Genomic DNA, 19,429 nt, shown 5'->3' with positions numbered 1-19,429 from the left:
CTGAAATGATTTTAGCAAATGGCTGCAATATAACAAAGAGTGAAAAATTTAAGGGGGTCTGAATACTTTCCGTACCCACTGTATATATATATATATATATATATATATATATTGAACGAATGAACAAACTAAGGACTGAAGAAAAAATAAACAAATGAATGAATGAATCGAAAACTACAGATGATAACACAGATATTTGTTTCATTGAATAATTTGAGTGAGTGCCGCTTTCAAATGCTGTTAAGAAGATTACAGTGTTACTGTTTAATCACAGATTGGGTAGTATTTAGAATAATGTGCCATGATAGGAGACCGACATCAATCTCTTGATAATGATATGGTGATTAAAAAGTCTGTTCAAATACATAGTTTTGACCTTGGTTGAGGATTCAAATGATATTTAGATTCAAAGTACTGAAAACTTCTCTTTACTGTCCCAAACAGACTTATTTATTATATATAAAATGCTATTTTTGAAAGTTATCTTAAGATTTAAGCAAGGGGTGATCCAATAAAAAAGAAAAATCACAAATAATACCTACATATTTCAAATTGGAGCTGTTTAGACACCAGTGAGACTAAATGGGGTGCATATGGAGATTTTTGCTTAATTCTCCTGAGAAAGATCCCAGGATGATCTCACATGTGTCTTCTCAAGAGATCTTAATATCTGAGCTGCTATGCACATTCATTTTATAGCTCTATGTCGAAAACTGACTCATTTGTGTCTTTTTTTCTCCCTATGTTTTTTAGGAGAAATGTTGATTCTTGAGCACTCTTTTACATCTCCAGAGCTATAAAAGAGCTATAACTCACCCTCAGTGTGAACTGCTGACACATACGTCCAGTTGTAGCGTTTAACAATGTCCAGGAGAGCTCTGGCCTGAAGAGTGTCAGAGGGCACGACCCTAAGGAAGTACTTATAGAGGGTTTTATCGCTAAGATCTATGCTTGTAGCGGAGTACGCGATCTGAGGGATGTTGAACAGCTGCAGCAGGTTCTGAACTTGAATGGCCACTGAACTGGATCCAGGTCCAATCACACCAGCGATGGGCTTTTTGGTGGCTGGCGGCTGAGCGGAAGGATTTCCCTCAACGCACCACTTCTGCCCGTCCTTGTCATCACGGATGGAGATAAGCGAGTCTCTTATGAACTCAATACTCTGTTCCAAAGCAACTGATGAGTGCCAGCAGGAGTCCCTGATCTCACAACCCAGAGTGATGTTGGGAAGAAGGTTTGGATCAGCGTTTATTCTATCTAGTGTATAAAACATCGCTTCCACCCTTTGGATCCCGTACTGTTCCCTGACCTCACCGCACTTTCTTTCTGAGACCTTCTCTGCCGCTGGTTGGTGATGGACAGAAAACAGAGCGCCGATGATGATATCACCATCCATCCTTGCCACAGAGCGGGATGCTGCTCTGGGTACCACTGACCTCTGATGAACATCAGCTGCTGAGCTGGGACAGGTACAAAACAATAAGACTGAGAGACACAAGATGATGAAATTCATTCTCAACATCATCATGGTGTCAGATGTCTTCAGTTAAAATCAGCTCCATCTCGCTGGTAAGCGACAGATATTTGTTGCATTCCAGTCCAGCCATGATCATTCAAACAGCTTCCCTGCAGAATGAAGATGAGAATGAATCACTTCAGATCAGTAGCAGTTACAGATGTGATAAACTACACTGTAAAAAAAATCTGTGACATTTAATTGGAGCTGTTTAGACACCAGTGAGACTAAATGGGGTGCATATGGAGATTTTTGCTTAATTCTCCTGAGAAAGATCCCAGGACGATCTCACATGTGTCTTCTCAAGAGATCTTAACATCTGAGCTGCTATGCACATTCATTTTATAGCTCTATGTCGAAAACTGACTCATTTGTGTCAAAATACCGGCAGCTGTGGTTGCCAGAACTTCACCGTTAAAAATATCGTAGCAATATTTTAGGTTTTACAGACTTAAATTAAATTCACAATAAAAAAAAAAACTTATTTCATTAACTGATGTAATGTTAATAAACCAGCATACTGAAGTACTAATATCTGTTTTGAACCATTGTAATACTGATAACCACCAAAAACAGGTAGTGATGAGAAAGTCACATAAACAATCAAAGCTCATCACAAACAGCTCTTCCACAAGCTGAAGAGGGAAGTACTTTTATATATATACAGAAGGTGCACAGTGTCATTCACACAAACACTAAACACCATCATGGTAGCACACATGATACTGAAATAATGCATTAAACATTCATTTAACAACATTAGATGTAAGTTAAAACCCTAATGTACACAACTGATAAGAAAAAAACTAAGAAGAAACATAGTTATTTCTATGAAAAAACATAAAATAGGAAGTGTCATGCAGGGAATTCTGGGAGTGTCAATTTAATTTTTTTCAATGTAAATTATGCAATGACTGTATAATACAGTATTTTACTGTAAAATTACATTAAATGTAATTACAGTTATTCACCGTATATAGTATGGAAAGTTACTGATAACCAATTAACAGGTTTTTACTGTAGCATTTATACAGTCTCTTACTGTTAAAATCACAATCATTTTTTACAGTGTACCATGGTTTGAGCCAGAAAGTCAAGGGCAATTACATATTCAATCATAATAATTATTAATAATTACATCCTGATGATTTGTAGACCATCCTAGATATCTGTTGTAAACATTTTTGAATCAACAAGACATTGAAACAACGGACAGAAAAGTAAGTTTCCTAAACATGCAGCATGTGTCCTGTTGATGAGCCGTTCTGTGCCATAATTTAACTAAAATATAATAGCTGGTACAACAGCCACCATGCAATAATTCCTAACAGGACGCTAGTTTAGTGATCTGGCTGATGTATTATATCTGTGTCATGCATTCAACTCTCATTTAATCAGCTCATTCTCATTCTCACCTGAAATCACAGCGTGTGTCGTCACATCTCTCTCCTGAGCTGCTGGAGCACAAACTGAGCCTCCTGTTTTCATCCTCCAACATGAGCGCAGGAACCTCCTCCTCCTCCTTTATCATCACTGCATGTGAAAGCGGCTTACACACCACACACAGACAAGACACACAAATACTGAGGAATATGAGAAAAACATTAGGCTATCTATTACATTTAGCCAACTATGTGTATGTGTGTCTTGTTAAAAATGAACAACTAATCTAAAATGCACTTTTTAGTTATAGTTGTTTCCTAAATAACAATAGCACTGGTGGTGGATGAGGAGATACCCCCTGACAATGTAAAGCGCTTTGAGTGCCCAGAAAAGCGCTATATAAATGTAATGAATTATGAATTAATTAAATTAAATAGTACTTACTGCAAGATTATCCACATTCCACTTCAATTAATTTATGAAAACATCTCGAAAAAGAAATCAGGTTTATGCATACAGATACACATCACAGATGTTATACAATTAATATAAAATTTTGCAACGAGAAAACATTAATATCACACATCACATTACAGTACAGAAACACAGCCTATATACATTTATATATAGAGAATTTATAAAATATTTTAAAATATATTTGCTCAGATGAGTTCTCTGCGCTCATATATTCATGATATCTAAATAGATTAACATAGATATTGAACTGAATTGTTACCAATAATTAAAATATCAAGTAATGTATAAACCTAATGGTGTGAAAAAATTGAATTGTGTCTAATATTAAGAGTCCATTTCGATAAGCAGGTATCAGAACCCTCTGGTGGTGAGATTCACAATTTGACCTTGAAATAGCACTGATGTCCTACAATTTCAGTTGGCATTAATTTGTAAAACAACAACATTGCTAGGTATTAAATTTGCAGATGCTTAAAATAAATACCTGACATGTCATTTTTGTATCTAACAGATTTTGAAATATGAGTGATGAACATGAAAACACATTTTATTGATCATTAATTTAAAAAAGAACAATGTTAATAACCGCTTTGGATATTTTGGATAAACAAGATAAAATGCATAATTTGAGAATAAAATATTAGCCCATAATTATGTTGGTAACATTATATATTATATTATATAATATTAAAGACTAAATCTGACATGAGTTTGATCCACATCAATCAGACTGTGATTGTGAGAAGGAGTGATCAGGAAGAGACATCAATCTTCCACACGCAGCGTAAGATGAGCTCCACAGCCTTTAACATTTGTAATGAAGGTGTGTTTAGAAGATGAGCTCTGACTGAAACCTCAGTTACCATAGTAACAGAGCAAGCAGTTGCTAAGAACTGTTTCCTGTGAGTGAGAAACTACATCTTCCTCCAGGTGGCGCTCAGAGATTCAAAAAGACAAAACTCCTGTTGAGCCGCATTCAAATGTCTTTCTAAAAACACTAAATGTTTCCATATTTGAACTATTAGATCTATTACAGCTGTTAGTTAATGAGAAAGGAAATGTCAGTGTGTTCTCAACCGGGTGTCTCAGTTGTTTCCTACAGGAAGTTTGTTATATCTCACACAGAGACACTGAGGAGCCCCAGTCAAGCCCAAATTCAGCATAGAGGGGTTCAATGAATGTGCTGTTGAATGTGTGTAAGTGTGTGTGTGTGTGTGTGTGTAAGTGTGTGTGTGTGTGTGTGTGTGTGTGTGTACCTGTTTTTCTATTTTGGTGGGGACTTAAACCTGAACACACACAGACTCATGGGGACTTGTGTCACGGTGGGGACCTAAATTGAGGTCCCCACCGGTAAACAAGCTAATAAATCACACAGAATTAAGGCTTTTGAAAATCTAAAAATGCACAGCGTTTCCTGTAAGGGGTAGGTTTATGTGTAGGGCAATAGAATATACGGTCTGTACAGTAGAAAAACCATTACGCTGGGGACTTAAACCTGAATACACACAGACTCATGGGGACTTGTGTCACGGTGGGGACCTAAATTGAGGTCCCCACCGGTAAACAAGCTAATAAATCACACAGAATTAAGGCTTTTGAAAATCTAAAAATGCACAGCGTTTCCTGTAAGGGGTAGGTTTATGTGTAGGGCAATAGAATATACGGTCTGTACAGTAGAAAAACCATTACGCCTATGGAGAGTCCCCACAAGGATAGCAAACCAGACATGTGTGTGTGTGTGTGTGTGCATGTTTATGGGGTTTATGAGGACACAAATTTGTATAATAACATGGGTATGACATAGGTATTACAACGAGAAGGTGATTTATGAGGACATTTTCAGTGTCCCCGTAATTCAAAAGGCTTATAAATAATTCAGAATGAGTTATTTTGAAAATCTAAAAATGCAGAAAGTTTCCTGTGAGGGGTAGGTTTAGGGGTAGGGTTGGTGTAGGGTAATAGAATATACGGTCTGTACAGTAGAAAAATCATAACGCCTATGGAGAGTCCCCACAAGGATAGCAAACCAGACATGTGTGTGTGTGTGTGTGTGTACCTGTTTTTCTATTCTGGTGGGGACTTAAACCTGAATACACACAGACTCATGGGAACTTGTGTCACGGTGGGGACCTAAATTGAGGTCCCCACCGGTAAACAAGCTAATAAATCACACAGAATTAAGTTTTTTGAAAATCTAAAAATGCTGTAAGGGGTAGGTTTAGGTGTAGGGCAATAGAATATACGGTCTGTATAGTAGAAAAAGCATTACGCCTATGGAGAGTCCCCACAAGGATAGCAAACCAGACATGTGTGTTTGTGTGTGTGTGTCAGAGACGCTGTAGAAGGACAGACGTCTGGATGAACGCTCTTTGCGGATCTTTGAGTCTCTGCAGGACATCGTCCACTGGTAGTCTGAAAAACAGTCACAGTTTCCTCCAGCAGTGTGTGTGTCTGCAAGGCTGCATCTGTGTTGTGCCACCCTATGAGTGTCCGACAGTACGAAATGAGGCGAGTGAGGTAGAACATCACTAAACTGATCACATCACCTTTTTTCTCTCTTCAAAAACAGTGAGATGAACAGAAACTTCGTCCACTTCATAAATCCATTGTTATTCTCTAATCTCAGTTCTAAAGCTCATTCAAATTATTCAAATTATTTCCAGTGTTGTACAATATGCATTCTGAATGTTATATCTCCTTGTTTATATAGAACGAAACTGAAAAATGCCTTTCTTTTCCTTTTTGATGCTTTAATCTGATATCCTAATACTTATTATAAACATTTAACATGGGTGGAAGTAAACAGAAGTCACAGAAAATTATAAACCCTCTTCTATTTTAAAAATGTATATTTCTGTCCACTTCCTCCTATTTTCCACTTCTGATTTGTGAGTTATATTAGTGGTTCTCAAACCTCTCCATGAAGTACCCCCAGCACTGCACATTTTGTATGTCTCCCTATATCTGACACACCCACTTCAGGTCTTGCAGTCTCCACTAATGAGAGTTGAATCAGGTGTGATAGATGAGGGAGGCATACAAAATGTGCAGGGCTGGAGGTACTCCAGGACAGGTTTGAGAACCACTGAGTTATATGATAATGAAAAACAAGGGCTTATAGCAGGCCTGGGCAACGTCGGTCCTGAAGGGCCACTGTCCTGCAGAGTTTAGCTCCAACCCTAATCAAACACACCTGCCTGTAGCTTTCTAGTGATCTTGAAGACACTGATTAGCTTGTTCAGGTTTGTTTGATTAGGACATTGGCCCTCCAGGACCGAAGTTGCTCAGCACTGGCTTATACTGTAAGTCATCTATTCACAAATATTCAAATGACAACAGTAAATAATCTGTCTCAGTATTTAATATCTTGAAGTGTGTTATGAACAGTTTCAATACAGAGGTTAAATCATGTTTATATTCACTCAGGGTCAGAGGTCACTGCTTCATCACTACAATTTGGGGTTTCATCATAGATGTGTCCCTCTTCATAGACACACAGCTGAGTTCTGGAGATGCTGCTTTATGTGTGTGAACATCATCCTTCTCTCTCATCTCATAGTCATTTGTACAGGCAGTGCTACAGAAATAGACAACTGAATTGATTAATTTAGACTAATAAGAGAAACAATGACAAAGAAAACTTAATTAAGAATTATTATGCCACACAATGTAAAAACATGTAATAAAATAAACTATACTTTTCTAACAGACTCACAAACACATTCACAATCTGAGCCTTAAAGCTTTGGATGATAGGCTAATCACTGAAACGCTGTTCAATTCATCTCCCAGTTCAACAGTTTCAGAAAAAGCCCTACAATCAATCTGAATATGAAAGGCTGTGAAAACTAAGACAAAGTTTCTGTAGAAATACAAATGCTTTTGAAAATACTCTTACATTGCAATAGGATAGAAATATAAGCATTTTACACATGCAGATTCAAAGTGATTTACCAATGCATGAGAATGAATCCAGAAATGTTGGTTCAAACCTACCTCTGTCTCAACAATGAAGATCATCAAACACAAACGTCATTCAGTTCATAAATGCATTCGGTCTCTAGATAGCAGCATTAAACTGATTCACAGTATTCACAAATAGCTTTTCTCTCCTGATGTTGTTCACATTCTTCCCTAAACTGGAGTCTGTTGTTTCACTTGGTTAAACATTGCGAACAGGTGAAACAGTTTTCTTCATTTCTTAATGTTCACATATAATCCAAATGATCTCACTTACCTGTGCTAAAATGACAACAATTTGAAATATGTAAACACTATATCTACCATTTACAGAAAATATCAACAAGCTCTGCAGTAAAGTGATATGTATGAAATGACAGGTAAGAATGAAATCATAAGTTAATGCTCTTAAGTCTGAAGGATCAGTTATTTAGAAAAAGTCTATATTAGTCAAAGCAATTTCAGAAGCTTGTAATAGCTTTTATAGAAGTTAATATCTTAATGGTCTTAATTATTAGTATTATTATTTTGAATGGATTAGTTCACTTTCAGAATAAACATTTCCTGATAATCTCTGTGAGGAGCATTGGCTGTTGTCAGACTCCTTGTGCATACAAAAATCTCACTGGATTATTACAATTAATGGCAAAAGGAATGTTTGGAAATGTTATCTGATATTTCCTACTGACACGCTACAGCAAAAGATAGAAAGAACTGACCATATTTGTTGGTGGAAAAAAAACTGAAGTGTATATTTTAAAGAAAGACCACTATGTTCTGACAGATGTTTTAAAAATTCAGCTGTGAAGTTTCACAGCTGTCCCTACTATCAACACTCTAAAAATAAAATCAGATAATATCAAAGTTGATATTAGATTTGTCTGTTTCTAAAACCTATTTGACTCATTTTCTTTATGTGCATTAACCCACATTGAGTGCAAGACAATGAAAAACACATTTTCTAAGAAAACTGATTTTTATTGGTCACTGGTTTATAAAAATCAAAATGAGAAACTTAAATCATAACTGCTTGTTAAATGGCTGTTAGTATTTGGAAGCAACAGCATGAAATATATACTTTGAGAATAAAATATATCAATCACCATTATTAATCTCCCTTAATAGCTATTTTATACATGGACAGATAGATTAACAGATAAAAAAAATTTTCACGTCTTTTTTATTTTTTTAATGCTATATTAGCTAGTGTTTCAATGGTTTTGTTTCATTCTGAATAGCCTTAGAAGTGTACTTTGCATGACAGTGGTTGGATGCATACTTGTGACAGGAAAAACAGAAGCATGCATCCTGCACAATTCTGTCTAGCCATCATCGCGGACACTACAATTCGGCATTCAATTATGGAATTCACATGTTTAGGAAGCTATTTAATGTTGACTGGGGTGGTGCTGTCAAATTCACATCCAGTATTTAACTAACCCTTGCAGTGTCACAGCGTGATTTTGGGCGGTTGAGGAGGAGTGAGAGAGGAGCATGCAGGAGCTGAGGAAGAGGAAGTTTGTGATACATTAACAGCGGCCACATCACGGTCACTGCTAAAAAACCAACCAGAATTCTTCATGGCCACCAAAAACCTATGCATATATTAACCATGTTACAATTGCACACAAATATTTCAGATTGCTCCCTGAAATAGAATTGTTTTTAACTATAAACCTGTGAAAATTGATTTTTTTTAAAAAAAGCATATGGCTACATAGGGTGATGTTGCAACGACTGTGGGTACCTGACATGAAGAGGCCCGAGGTTAGCTACATTAAAAACAGGTGGGCGTTCATATTTTGTACACAAAGATCCGGATCGGGCTGAAGTTAGGAGGGGGTTTTGTCCACAAAATGATAAGAGCACACATACCTTCTTTGTGTGTTTCTTTCTATAAAACTAAAATTAAGATCAGAAAAAAGAACAGCTGTGTGAGTTAAAGAGAGATAATGTGAGTGCGTTTCTTTCTCTCAACTCTGTGTCTCACTTGTTTCTCACAGGAAGTTGTTAAAACTAACACAGACACACTGACCTATTAGGATAAACCCCAAATCCAGCGTAGAGGGGTTCAGTGAATGTGGTGTTGAATGTGTGTAAGTGTGTGAGTGTGTGTGAATAAGAGACGCTGTAGAAGGACAGACAGCCGGCTGACCAGTCCAGATACACTCCTACTCTGTTAGAGTGACTTGAAGGGACAGGTATGACTTTTCTATACTTATTGTGTCTCACAATAAATTTGTTATCAAAACAATTCAGACTCCAAGACTTTTCATTGTATCCAAGCAAACTGTCAGTACACCATACTTTCCTACTGATTCCTTTATATGACACTGATATATCTGCCCTTTCACTCCATTCAGCCTCCCAGTAACAGCGTCCAGTCAGACTCTCTCGACTCAGAACCTGACACCATTCATCAAATCTCTCTGGATGATCAGGGTACGGCTGCTTCTCTCTCACACGTGTCACTTTTCTGTTCATCTCAGACAGAGTGAGAAGAGTGTTTGCTGTGTTTAAATCCAGTGTGAGATCACATGCATCTGAACACAAGAAGAGAGATTATAGCATCTGTAACACAACAAAACAACAACTTTTAAGGTTTGTGTGTGTGTGTCCTACATTTCTGTGGTCCTTCTGTAATCCTGAACGCTCCTCCATGATCCACACTATAACAAGGAAGGATTATGACAGTTGCCATATTAGAGAATACAGATAGTTGTTCATGCTAATATTTTACATAATCTATTCAGGGTGTCTACAGGTATGAACAAGTTAAATTTAAGACTTTTTAAGACATTATGTGAAATTTAAGACCAAACCTGTGATGGAAATACACATTATATTACATACGAATATACAGTATGTAATATTTAATGTGTTTAATTCAAAAAGAAAACAAAATATCATCACTGTCAACAATGTTATTTATTATTATGATATACAGTGAACTTTTCAAATAAGCAGACAATATCCCATACAAAATATCCCCACAAAAGCACCGCATCACAGAGAGCTTAACAGCGCGACATTGATATCAGAAATACACAAACTATTACCAGTCGCTGTTTAAGCTGAATGCAATAAAATCAGAAGATTCATTCTCACATTTCGATGCGTCACAAGTTATTTTTTTATCACTTAAGTTTTAATCAGGCTATGTGTCAGGCTACATGCAGTTTTCAGTTAGTTCAACTGAGCATAACGTTGCAACACTAATAAAAAATACCACAGTATATGAAAGTCATACACCTTTTTATACACCTGAAGATGAGTAAATTAGGACAGAATTGTATTTTTTAGCTGAACTATATCTCTAAACTCAGACCGGTATCTTTCCTGTTGAAGATGCTTGGATATCCTCTCTCTGTCCTCCATCATGTCATGTAGTTCCTGATTCACAGCCTCTATCACTGCATAAGATCCTCAAGCTTTGACATACAGACACATCTTTACATTCACTGATCTTTGTGTGTCTATATCCTTTCATTTGTGCAAGTGTTTTAATCAATAACTGATATTATTAAGGCCACAATTAACCCTCTTTTAGTCTGTATGTGAAATGGAGTCACAAAATCTATCAACTCTATCAACCGTAACAGTTTTTAGTGATTATACTACATGTGTGAGTATACAGCACACATTTTATAAACTGCACACAGCGAGTATACTGCACACATTTTAATACACATGATGATTGTTAGTGTTGAACATACTTGAGTTTGCCCAGTCTGTAGTTTGGATCAGAGAGCAGCTTGTCTAATATTTGTCCTGGGTGATTGTAGCTCAGATCCAGCTCTCTCAGGTGTGAGGGGTTTGAACTCAGAGCTGAAGCCAGAAAACAACAGCCTTCCTCTGTCACCATACAGCGAGATAATCTACGAACACACAAACATTCAAGATAGCATGCTATGTGACATCACAATTGATCAGGTTCAAGACTACAACATGCACATACATTTAGGCTACATCCATTTTAGTAACCTGGAGTTGATTTGGCAATGTTTTGTTTGTATCATGGTTATGGGGGGAAAACAGATTCTGATTTCAATTTTTTTCTTAAAGTGAAAGTGATTGTAACATGTGGCCAAGTATGGTAACCCATACTCATAATTAGTGCTCTGTGTGAGTCCTAAGTGCACAGACACAGTAGTGAACACACACACATATTTTGTACACAAAGATCCGGATCGGGCTGAAGTTAGGAGGGGGTTTTGTCCACAAAATGATAAGAGCACACATACCTTCTTTGTGTGTTTCTTTCTATAAAACTAAAATTAAGATCAGAAAAAAGAACAGCTGTGTGAGTTAAAGAGAGATAATGTGAGTGCGTTTCTTTCTCTCAACTCTGTGTCTCACTTGTTTCTCACAGGAAGTTGTTAAAACTAACACAGACACACTGACCTATTAGGATAAACCCCAAATCCAGCGTAGAGGGGTTCAGTGAATGTGGTGTTGAATGTGTGTAAGTGTGTGAGTGTGTGTGAATAAGAGACGCTGTAGAAGGACAGACAGCCGGCTGACCAGTCCAGATACACTCCTACTCTGTTAGAGTGACTTGAAGGGACAGGTATGACTTTTCTATACTTATTGTGTCTCACAATAAATTTGTTATCAAAACAATTCAGACTCCAAGACTTTTCATTGTATCCAAGCAAACTGTCAGTACACCATACTTTCCTACTGATTCCTTTATATGACACTGATATATCTGCCCTTTCACTCCATTCAGCCTCCCAGTAACAGCGTCCAGTCAGACTCTCTCGACTCAGAACCTGACACCATTCATCAAATCTCTCTGGATGATCAGGGTACGGCTGCTTCTCTCTCACACGTGTCACTTTTCTGTTCATCTCAGACAGAGTGAGAAGAGTGTTTGCTGTGTTTAAATCCAGTGTGAGATCACATGCATCTGAACACAAGAAGAGAGATTATAGCATCTGTAACACAACAAAACAACAACTTTTAAGGTTTGTGTGTGTGTGTCCTACATTTCTGTGGTCCTTCTGTAATCCTGAACGCTCCTCCATGATCCACACTATAACAAGGAAGGATTATGACAGTTGCCATATTAGAGAATACAGATAGTTGTTCATGCTAATATTTTACATAATCTATTCAGGGTGTCTACAGGTATGAACAAGTTAAATTTAAGACTTTTTAAGACATTATGTGAAATTTAAGACCAAACCTGTGATGGAAATACACATTATATTACATACGAATATACAGTATGTAATATTTAATGTGTTTAATTCAAAAAGAAAACAAAATATCATCACTGTCAACAATGTTATTTATTATTATGATATACAGTGAACTTTTCAAATAAGCAGACAATATCCCATACAAAATATCCCCACAAAAGCACCGCATCACAGAGAGCTTAACAGCGCGACATTGATATCAGAAATACACAAACTATTACCAGTCGCTGTTTAAGCTGAATGCAATAAAATCAGAAGATTCATTCTCACATTTCGATGCGTCACAAGTTATTTTTTTATCACTTAAGTTTTAATCAGGCTATGTGTCAGGCTACATGCAGTTTTCAGTTAGTTCAACTGAGCATAACGTTGCAACACTAATAAAAAATACCACAGTATATGAAAGTCATACACCTTTTTATACACCTGAAGATGAGTAAATTAGGACAGAATTGTATTTTTTAGCTGAACTATATCTCTAAACTCAGACCGGTATCTTTCCTGTTGAAGATGCTTGGATATCCTCTCTCTGTCCTCCATCATGTCATGTAGTTCCTGATTCACAGCCTCTATCACTGCATAAGATCCTCAAGCTTTGACATACAGACACATCTTTACATTCACTGATCTTTGTGTGTCTATATCCTTTCATTTGTGCAAGTGTTTTAATCAATAACTGATATTATTAAGGCCACAATTAACCCTCTTTTAGTCTGTATGTGAAATGGAGTCACAAAATCTATCAACTCTATCAACCGTAACAGTTTTTAGTGATTATACTACATGTGTGAGTATACAGCACACATTTTATAAACTGCACACAGCGAGTATACTGCACACATTTTAATACACATGATGATTGTTAGTGTTGAACATACTTGAGTTTGTCCAGTCTGTAGTTTGGATCAGAGAGCAGCTTGTCTAATATTTGTCCTGGGTGATTGTAGCTCAGATCCAGCTCTCTCAGGTGTGAGGGGTTTGAACTCAGAGCTGAAGCCAGAAAACAACAGCCTTCCTCTGTCACCATACAGCGAGATAATCTACGAACACACAAACATTCAAGATAGCATGCTATGTGACATCACAATTGATCAGGTTCAAGACTACAACATGCACATACATTTAGGCTACATCCATTTTAGTAACCTGGAGTTGATTTGGCAATGTTTTGTTTGTATCATGGTTATGGGGGGAAAACAGATTCTGATTTCAATTTTTTTCTTAAAGTGAAAGTGATTGTAACATGTGGCCAAGTATGGTAACCCATACTCATAATTAGTGCTCTGTGTGAGTCCTAAGTGCACAGACACAGTAGTGAACACACACACACATCATAACCACACACCATCATCAAACTCACTGAGAGAGCTGGACCTGAGTAACAATGATCTGCAGGATTCAGGAGTGAAGCTGCTCTCTGATGGTAACCCATACTCAGAATTAGTGCTCTGTGTGAGACCTAAGTGCACACACACATCATAGCCACACACCCAGAGCAGTGGGCAGACATTTTTGCTGCGGCACCCGGGGAGCAGTTGGGGGTTCAGTGCCTTGCTCAACCTCAGTTGTGGTATTGAAGGTGGGAGAGAGCGTTCATTACACAAAGATCCGGATCGGGCTGAAGTTAGGAGGGGGTTTTGTCCACAAAATGATAAGAGCACACATACCTTCTTTGTGTGTTTCTTTCTATAAAACTAAAATTAAGATCAGAAAAAAGAACAGCTGTGTGAGTTAAAGAGAGATAATGTGAGTGCGTTTCTTTCTCTCAACTCTGTGTCTCACTTGTTTCTCACAGGAAGTTGTTAAAACTAACACAGACACACTGACCTATTAGGATAAACCCCAAATCCAGCGTAGAGGGGTTCAGTGAATGTGGTGTTGAATGTGTGTAAGTGTGTGAGTGTGTGTGAATAAGAGACGCTGTAGAAGGACAGACAGCCGGCTGACCAGTCCAGATACACTCCTACTCTGTTAGAGTGACTTGAAGGGACAGGTATGACTTTTCTATACTTATTGTGTCTCACAATAAATTTGTTATCAAAACAATTCAGACTCCAAGACTTTTCATTGTATCCAAGCAAACTGTCAGTACACCATACTTTCCTACTGATTCCTTTATATGACACTGATATATCTGCCCTTTCACTCCATTCAGCCTCCCAGTAACAGCGTCCAGTCAGACTCTCTCGACTCAGAACCTGACACCATTCATCAAATCTCTCTGGATGATCAGGGTACGGCTGCTTCTCTCTCACACGTGTCACTTTTCTGTTCATCTCAGACAGAGTGAGAAGAGTGTTTGCTGTGTTTAAATCCAGTGTGAGATCACATGCATCTGAACACAAGAAGAGAGATTATAGCATCTGTAACACAACAAAACAACAACTTTTAAGGTTTGTGTGTGTGTGTCCTACATTTCTGTGGTCCTTCTGTAATCCTGAACGCTCCTCCATGATCCACACTATAACAAGGAAGGATTATGACAGTTGCCATATTAGAGAATACAGATAGTTGTTCATGCTAATATTTTACATAATCTATTCAGGGTGTCTACAGGTATGAACAAGTTAAATTTAAGACTTTTTAAGACATTATGTGAAATTTAAGACCAAACCTGTGATGGAAATACACATTATATTACATACGAATATACAGTATGTAATATTTAATGTGTTTAATTCAAAAAGAAAACAAAATATCATCACTGTCAACAATGTTATTTATTATTATGATATACAGTGAACTTTTCAAATAAGCAGACAATATCCCATACAAAATATCCCCACAAAAGCACCGCATCACAGAGAGCTTAACAGCGCGACATTGATATCAGAAATACACAAACTATTACCAGTCGCTGTTTAAGCTGAATGCAATAAAATCAGAAGATTCATTCTCACATTTCGATGCGTCACAAGTTATTTTTTTATCACTTAAGTTTTAATCAGGCTATGTGTCAGGCTACATGCAGTTTTCAGTTAGTTCAACTGAGCATAACGTTGCAACACTAATAAAAAATACCACAGTATATGAAAGTCATACACCTTTTTATACACCTGAAGATGAGTAAATTAGGACAGAATTGTATTTTTTAGCTGAACTATATCTCTAAACTCAGACCGGTATCTTTCCTGTTGAAGATGCTTGGATATCCTCTCTCTGTCCTCCATCATGTCATGTAGTTCCTGATTCACAGCCTCTATCACTGCATAAGATCCTCAAGCTTTGACATACAGACACATCTTTACATTCACTGATCTTTGTGTGTCTATATCCTTTCATTTGTGCAAGTGTTTTAATCAATAACTGATATTATTAAGGCCACAATTAACCCTCTTTTAGTCTGTATGTGAAATGGAGTCACAAAATCTATCAACTCTATCAACCGTAACAGTTTTTAGTGATTATACTACATGTGTGAGTATACAGCACACATTTTATAAACTGCACACAGCGAGTATACTGCACACATTTTAATACACATGATGATTGTTAGTGTTGAACATACTTGAGTTTGTCCAGTCTGTAGTTTGGATCAGAGAGCAGCTTGTCTAATATTTGTCCTGGGTGATTGTAGCTCAGATCCAGCTCTCTCAGGTGTGAGGGGTTTGAACTCAGAGCTGAAGCCAGAAAACAACAGCCTTCCTCTGTCACCATACAGCGAGATAATCTACGAACACACAAACATTCAAGATAGCATGCTATGTGACATCACAATTGATCAGGTTCAAGACTACAACATGCACATACATTTAGGCTACATCCATTTTAGTAACCTGGAGTTGATTTGGCAATGTTTTGTTTGTATCATGGTTATGGGGGGAAAACAGATTCTGATTTCAATTTTTTTCTTAAAGTGAAAGTGATTGTAACATGTGGCCAAGTATGGAAACCCATACTCATAATTAGTGCTCTGTGTGAGTCCTAAGTGCACAGACACAGTAGTGAACACACACACACATCATAACCACACACCATCATCAAACTCACTGAGAGAGCTGGACCTGAGTAACAATGATCTGCAGGATTCAGGAGTGAAGCTGCTCTCTGATGGTAACCCATACTCAGAATTAGTGCTCTGTGTGAGACCTAAGTGCACACACACATCATAGCCACACACCCAGAGCAGTGGGCAGACATTTTTGCTGCGGCACCCGGGGAGCAGTTGGGGGTTCAGTGCCTTGCTCAACCTCAGTTGTGGTATTGAAGGTGGGAGAGAGCGTTCATTCACTCCCCCCACCCACAATCCCTGCCGGTACCGAGACTCGAACCTGTAACCTTTGGGTTATGAGTCCAACTCTCTGACTATTAGGCCGCGACTTCCCCTGGTCTAACGGTTAGCATTAAGGCGTTAACGTAGGGCGCTCAAAAAGGCTGCAAAATAAGCTTTATCTGATATTGTTGGTACTGTGAAGGATGTAATTTGTGATGATGAATATATTAACATGTGACCACATACAGACACCTCAATTAATACTTACAGAGCTTTTCTGCAGTTCACCACAGCTGGTATCAGTCTCCTTCTACCCTCATCTGATGTGTTGTATTTCTTCAGATCAAACTCATCCAGCACCTCCTCTGATATCTGAAGCATGTAGGCTATCGTTGAGCAGTGAGACGTCGAGAGTTTATTCACTGAGCGATTCTCTGATTTCACAAACTCCTGAAGCTCTCTGTACAGAGTCTGATCCTTCATTTCCAGCAGACAGAGGAACATATTATTGCATCTGTCAGCTGAGAGACATTCATTACCCTTGATTTTGTCTTTAATAATGTACTGTGTGACTTTCTTGATGGTCTCTGAGCTGTTCACTGTGTGAGTCAGTAGATCCTGTAAGAGTCTCTGGTTGGACTCCAGTGAGACGCCAAACAGGAACTGCAAGAAAAGATCCAAGTGTCCATTTTTGCTATGCAATGATTTATTAACTGCTGCTTTTAGTATCTCATGCAGAAGACCGCATTCCCAGATGTTCCAGTTACATCCATCCAGGAACAACTGCAGTGATTCCCTATTTTTGACAACATTTGAGTAAAACACAAAAAATGCAGCTAGAAACTGTTGAAAGCTCAGATGTATGAAGCTGTAAACTTTCCTCTGATGAATTACAGATTCCTCTTTAAAGATTCCAGAATACACTGAGGCATCAGTGATGTATATGCCGCTCTCAATCAGGTCCTCCTCATAGAACATCACATTGCCCTTCATCAGCTGACTGAAAGCCAATTCAGCAAGTTTCACAATCACTCTTCTGTTGGACTTTAGGAGTTTCTCGGATTATTACAAATAATGTAAACTTTGTTTACAAAACAAATGTACTTTGATTTATTTTATTGGGCTGTTGCTGTTGTTTTTCTGCCTAATTACAGGGTTACAAATTAACATTATTAGATTAGCATTTCATGTTAAAAGGGTCATATAATGACCAATTAGGGGGTGCATGATTATTTGAATATTCAAATATTCAATCTGAAATAATTTTCTGATGTAAATGTAATGAATGCATGTGAAATCCTTAACACCGAAACTGACACTCACAGTTATAACATTCATCGGGTGGCATGTAGACACAAGTTAATTGCATTTGCCTGCAGTTGTTCATGGAACCATAAATTCCACCAGATAAGGATCTGATTCATTAGTGGGCAGTAAATAAAAAGTGCTTTAACAAACTTGATTGTTAATTTTTACGAACTTAAATATTCTATTACAATATTGTTGAAAAATGCCCATACCTATGACAAATCAAATTTTCCTTGAGCTTTTGAACTAAAAGAGTTTGATGTACTATGAAACAAACGGTGACTTACAGAACTCAGACTTAACCTGTTCAAAAAGGCTGCAAAATAAGCTTTATCTGATATTGTTGGTACTGTGAAGGATGTAATTTGTGATGATGAATATATTAACATGTGACCACATACAGACACCTCAATTAATACTTACAGAGCTTTTCTGCAGTTCACCACAGCTGGTATCAGTCTCCTTCTACCCTCATCTGATGTGTTGTATTTCTTCAGATCAAACTCATCCAGCACCTCCTCTGATATCTGAAGCATGTAGGCTATCGTTGAGCAGTGAGACGTCGAGAGTTTATTCACTGAGCGATTCTCTGATTTCACAAACTCCTGAAGCTCTCTGTACAGAGTCTGATCCATGTTGATCTGAGTCAGCAGGAAGTGGATGTACATTTCAGTCAGAGTTTGAGGGATTTCTGCACTGTGATGTTTCAGGAGGTTTTGAAGCACAGAGACTGAGATCCAGCAGAAGACAGGTATGTGACACATGATGTTGAGGTTTCTTGATCTTCTAATGTGTGAGATGATTCTGCTGGCTTGATGCTCGTCACTGATTCTCTTCCTGAAATATTCCTGCTTCTGAGGCTCATTGAATCCCTGAATTTCTGTCACACGGTTGATGAATTTTGAGGGGATCTGATTGGCTGCTGCTGGTCTGGAGGTGATCCAGATGAGAGCAGAGGGAAGCAGCTCTCCTCTGATGAGGTTTGACATCAACACACTCACTGATGAAGACTCATTCACATCACAAACTTTCTCAATGTCTGAAAACATCAGTGTAATTCTGCTTTCATCCAGACCATCAAAGATGAACACAACTTTAATCTCTTCATAAACCTTTGAGTCCAGATCTTGAAGTTCAGGATGAAAGTCCAGCAGAAGTCTGTGAAGACTGTACTGGTCTTCTTTAATCAAGTTTAGCTCTCGAAATGGAAGCACAAACATGAAATCTACATCCTGATGGGCTTTTCCCTCGGTCCAGTCCAGAATGAACTTCTGCACAGAGACAGTTTTTCCAATTCCAGTGATGCCTTTCGTAAGAACAGTCTTGATTTGGTCTTTCTCCTCACATCCTGGTTCATGTAAGGGT

The 19,429-nt window shown here is 37.8% G+C and overlaps 2 protein-coding genes across 4 annotated transcripts in view; both read right to left on the bottom strand.

Annotated features, from left to right (window-relative positions):
• The window catches only part of grm1b (glutamate receptor, metabotropic 1b), a 17,765-nt gene extending 14,739 nt beyond the window's left edge, over positions 1 to 3,026 (bottom strand). For all 3 annotated transcript variants that reach the window (XM_016283994.1, XM_016283995.1, XM_016283996.1), the window contains exons 1-2: positions 2,932 to 3,026; positions 817 to 1,626 (exon numbers count right to left, since the gene is read on the bottom strand). In XM_016283994.1, the coding sequence (XP_016139480.1) occupies positions 817 to 1,528 (712 nt within the window). In that variant the 5' untranslated portion in view covers positions 1,529 to 1,626; positions 2,932 to 3,026. The remainder of the gene's footprint in view (positions 1 to 816; positions 1,627 to 2,931) is intronic.
• Positions 3,027 to 9,352: 6,326 nt separating this feature from the next.
• LOC107594108 (uncharacterized) overlaps positions 9,353 to 19,429 on the bottom strand; it is a 13,183-nt gene continuing 3,106 nt past the window's right edge. Inside the window, exons 4-14 of the mRNA XM_016284058.1 lie at positions 19,093 to 19,412; positions 18,488 to 18,936; positions 17,651 to 17,756; positions 17,025 to 17,539; positions 16,052 to 16,213; positions 14,958 to 15,004; positions 14,690 to 14,878; positions 12,060 to 12,248; positions 11,053 to 11,245; positions 9,959 to 10,005; positions 9,353 to 9,879 (exon numbers count right to left, since the gene is read on the bottom strand). Coding sequence (XP_016139544.1) covers positions 9,353 to 9,879; positions 9,959 to 10,005; positions 11,053 to 11,245; positions 12,060 to 12,248; positions 14,690 to 14,878; positions 14,958 to 15,004; positions 16,052 to 16,213; positions 17,025 to 17,539; positions 17,651 to 17,756; positions 18,488 to 18,936; positions 19,093 to 19,412 — 2,744 coding nt within the window. The remainder of the gene's footprint in view (positions 9,880 to 9,958; positions 10,006 to 11,052; positions 11,246 to 12,059; positions 12,249 to 14,689; positions 14,879 to 14,957; positions 15,005 to 16,051; positions 16,214 to 17,024; positions 17,540 to 17,650; positions 17,757 to 18,487; positions 18,937 to 19,092; positions 19,413 to 19,429) is intronic.

This window comes from Sinocyclocheilus grahami, unplaced genomic scaffold (genome assembly GCF_001515645.1).
Source record: "Sinocyclocheilus grahami isolate Dianchi unplaced genomic scaffold, SAMN03320097.WGS_v1.1 scaffold179.1, whole genome shotgun sequence".
Lineage (NCBI taxonomy): Eukaryota > Metazoa > Chordata > Actinopteri > Cypriniformes > Cyprinidae > Sinocyclocheilus > Sinocyclocheilus grahami.
The sequence above is the reverse complement of the archived record's forward strand: the minus strand, read 5'-3'. Positions and strand labels throughout refer to the sequence as shown.